We start from the raw sequence: 3412 nt of genomic DNA, 5'->3' as shown, positions 1-3412 counted from the left end.
CCCTGTGGTTTTAAAAATTGCATGAATGGTCCTTTTGGTGTTAACTTAAACTTTTGAGTAGTTAGTTTTTCTTTTTTTTTTTTTTTTTTTTTTTCTAAATGACCAAACTCTTTGGACCAAATTTGAAAATTATGTATTTCTTAAGGATCAATTATGAAAATTTGAAATTTTTTATATTTATTAATTATAAATATAAATTTGAAATATATATATATATATATATATATATATATATATTTATTTCAAATTTATATTTATAGTTAATATATAAAAATTTTCAAATTTCATAATTGATCCTTGAGTAATTTTCAGATTTTGTCCAATGGTATTTTGGTCATTTAAAAAAAAAACTAACTATTCAAAAGTTAAAGTTAACACCAGAATGATCGTTCATGCAATTTTCGAAACTTTAGCGACTAACAGCGTGCTGTTTTTCATAGAAGTCCTAAAAATGCAATATTTTGCATACTATGGGACCAATTTTGAAATTTTGTCTATTTTTTATCGCTATTTTTTTATCACAGAAATTTTAAAAGAAAAAAACAAATCATAGCACCACAAAAACAGGGAAAGACTAGGAGATATTAAAAGCTGGATATTTACTTTTTTTTTTTTTTAAATGAAAAGGACGTATGAGATATACCTAATTTAGGTATATAAGGACCTTATATTCCGTTTTCCCTAATTATCAACCAGGAGAGTAGCTCTTCATTCATAAAAACATAATCTGTTTGAAGTTGTGTATAGAGACAGTTCTAACAATTTTATACACAGTGATGAGATAAATAGATTTCATTTGAGATTAAATAAATGCAGAACTAGATTGAATGACTTGCAATTAAAATCCAAACATTCGAATCATATATTTGATTGCGAAAATTATTTTTATATGGTAAAACATATCGAAAAACATAATATCTTTCTCGATCATAAACGTTCTTTTATTTTTATCATAAACGTTCTTTTATTTTTATTTTAGAGAAAGTGAGAACGTATTTTGATCATTCTTCATGCTCGATTTTGATCTCTGCAATGCAAATTCCACTACCCCTAGTTTTGGGCACCAATGTCACCAACACATTTTCATCATCTTCAGCCTTCAAATCCTCCAAAAGCTCACTTATCCCTAGCCTCAATCTCGTCTTCAAATTCTTCCCATGCTTATGAGTATGAGGGACATTCACAAAACTTCCGGCAAACTCCGTCTTATCTGCGGTGGCCCTCATCCCGTCATCTTCATCGTTGACAAACACATCAAACTTCACAAACTCATCTATCTTCACTTCAATTCCTTCGATCACCAAAATCTCTTCTTCTTCTTCTTTCTGTTTCTTACTCCTTGATATCTTGGGCCGTGGAACCAGCACTTTGATGACCTCATTAAGACTCGCCGGAAAAACTTCTTTTGCAAATGGTATGTATTCGTCGGCTCGAGCCACAGCTCGCTTATTGTGTTGGGGCTTGTTCTTGGGCCTTGTCCGACGTGGAACAGGTTTGCTTTTTAGCCATGGTATCTCTACATCTTGATAAACGTAGCCAAGATTCTTGGTGTCGAGACAATCCCTCACCTTGACTCGATTCAACTCAGCGTTCTCATCGTAAAACAAGAACGAAGAATCAAGCCAATCGTTATCAGTAAAATCCTTCCTTCTTCCACCTAGTGTTTTCCAAACTGACCACATTCTATCAATATTCCCATGATGTGCATAGAAAAGAGGATCCCTGGCTGCAGAATAAAGGTTGCCCATGTTTTTACCATTATTATGCTTCCAATCACCGGCCCAGATATGAACCGGGTTATGTGGTGTGTTCTCGATCGAACCACTACCAGGGCTAGCATCATCACCTGCACGATAAGGACTACCCATGAAAAGACTAGCAGTCTTGGAACTAGACACCATTTGTCTATACATAATTGTGAGATTTGTGGACGTTTGTTCAGAGGGGCTAAGATTTTCGTCGACACCATTGAAGTCAAGATCAATTAAAGACGGTGGTTGATGGTCCACATCGCGAAGAGGATCATACAACGACGATTTCTTATTTGTGTAAATATCAGGGATTTTCATCCCATCTGGTGCATCCCAGTTCCAAAATGGAATTGCGAAATTTGGGTCATCAATTAATTTGCCACAAATTTTCTCGAAGAAGTACATGTAATGGCGATGGAAAGGGAAGAACAGCCATGAGTTATGTACTTGAAGCTCCAGATCTGGAAAACCGACTTGATCATACGCGCCATCGCAATACGCACAATGAACATTTGCTTGCTGCTTAAAACTACGAGGATCGTCATCTGGGAGAGCTTTCATGAGCTCGATGGCTTTATTGAACTTGGCTATGTAATCGTTATCAACCAAATGAGCTGCCGGGCGGACTCGGAAGGTGTTTGACGGTGGTGGAAGTTTGAAGTCGAGAATCTTTGTGGTGTATGGAGGGCAACAGTCTGTGGATACAGCCCCTGCGGGCAAGTCAGCCGGACCACATTTTGAGAGGTCGGGTGCCATGATCGGATCTGCAATGGCTGGTGAATTAGACCCAAAAGTGGCGGCAGTACCATAAAGACCTCCGAGGCCTAAAATGATGTTTCTCCTATCAAGTTTGCCGGAGTTTGTATGGTGGTGGTGATCATCATCTAGGGTTTTGCATGAAACTGCATGGCGATGTTTGGAGATTCCGGCTATGGGAACTTGAGATGACTTAAAAGAGAAGGAAGAAGAGTAGGTGGATGAGAAAGAGATCCTCCTTTCACTCCTGGAGGCCGTCCCTGTTAGGGTTTTGGTTGGTGATGATGCAAAGGATGCCATAATTTAGAACGATACTTGGACTCTCAACTTCAAGCAGGAAGGGCAAAACTTAATACCGAAGCCATTTGGTTTCGACTTTTGATGATATTATTTTCATATAGATATAGATATAACCTTATACGTCTATACGGACATCTTTCTCTTTTTGAAAATTTAGAATCATTTTTATTTTATCTATTATATAGTAAAGTTTATTTACAATTAAATAAATAAGTAGAAGAAAGTAAACATAAACAATGTAATTAGCATTTATATCATTTTAGAAATATAACATATGCAGGCCTGGTCGTGAGGACATACACAGTATGCAACTATACCCACAGGGCCTCGAAAAAAAAAAAAATAGTGCTTGAATTACTTAGTTTGTAATATATATCCGTTTTTGCAAAAGTTAACATAAAGCATTTTACTTTAATTGGCTAAAGCACCGCGTCCAATTTCAGTTATTTTTGAGCATGCGATTTATCTTTTTTTTTTTTTTTTTTTTTTTTTTTTTTTTTTTTTTTTTTTTTTTTTTGCCTAATAGCGTTGCATTTAAATCATAACTCAAAGTTACAATTAAGCCACTCATTTATTAAAAGAAACCCACCTTTTAATTTCCTTAA

The 3412-nt window shown here is 35.4% G+C and overlaps 1 protein-coding gene across 1 annotated transcript; it reads right to left on the bottom strand.

The window, feature by feature from the left end:
* Positions 1-838: 838 nt before the first annotated feature.
* Positions 839-2896, bottom strand: LOC145107035 (polyphenol oxidase, chloroplastic-like). Its single transcript, XM_079043919.1, has one exon. The coding sequence runs from the start codon at positions 2805-2807 to the stop codon at positions 1002-1004; it is 1806 nt and encodes a 601-aa protein (XP_078900045.1). The 5' UTR covers positions 2808-2896; the 3' UTR covers positions 839-1001.
* Positions 2897-3412: the final 516 nt, after the last annotated feature.

Source organism: Lactuca virosa, chromosome 4 (assembly GCF_052849685.1).
Source record: "Lactuca virosa cultivar CGN04683 chromosome 4, Lactuca_virosa_CGN04683_v6, whole genome shotgun sequence".
NCBI lineage: Eukaryota > Viridiplantae > Streptophyta > Magnoliopsida > Asterales > Asteraceae > Lactuca > Lactuca virosa.
This window is presented reverse-complemented; position numbering and strand designations above follow the sequence as displayed.

Bases quoted from the DNA above. Each gene is read 5' to 3' on its own strand.
- LOC145107035 (XM_079043919.1), bottom strand. From the start codon at position 2,807: ATGGCATCCTTTGCATCATCACCAACCAAAACCCTAACAGGGACGGCC.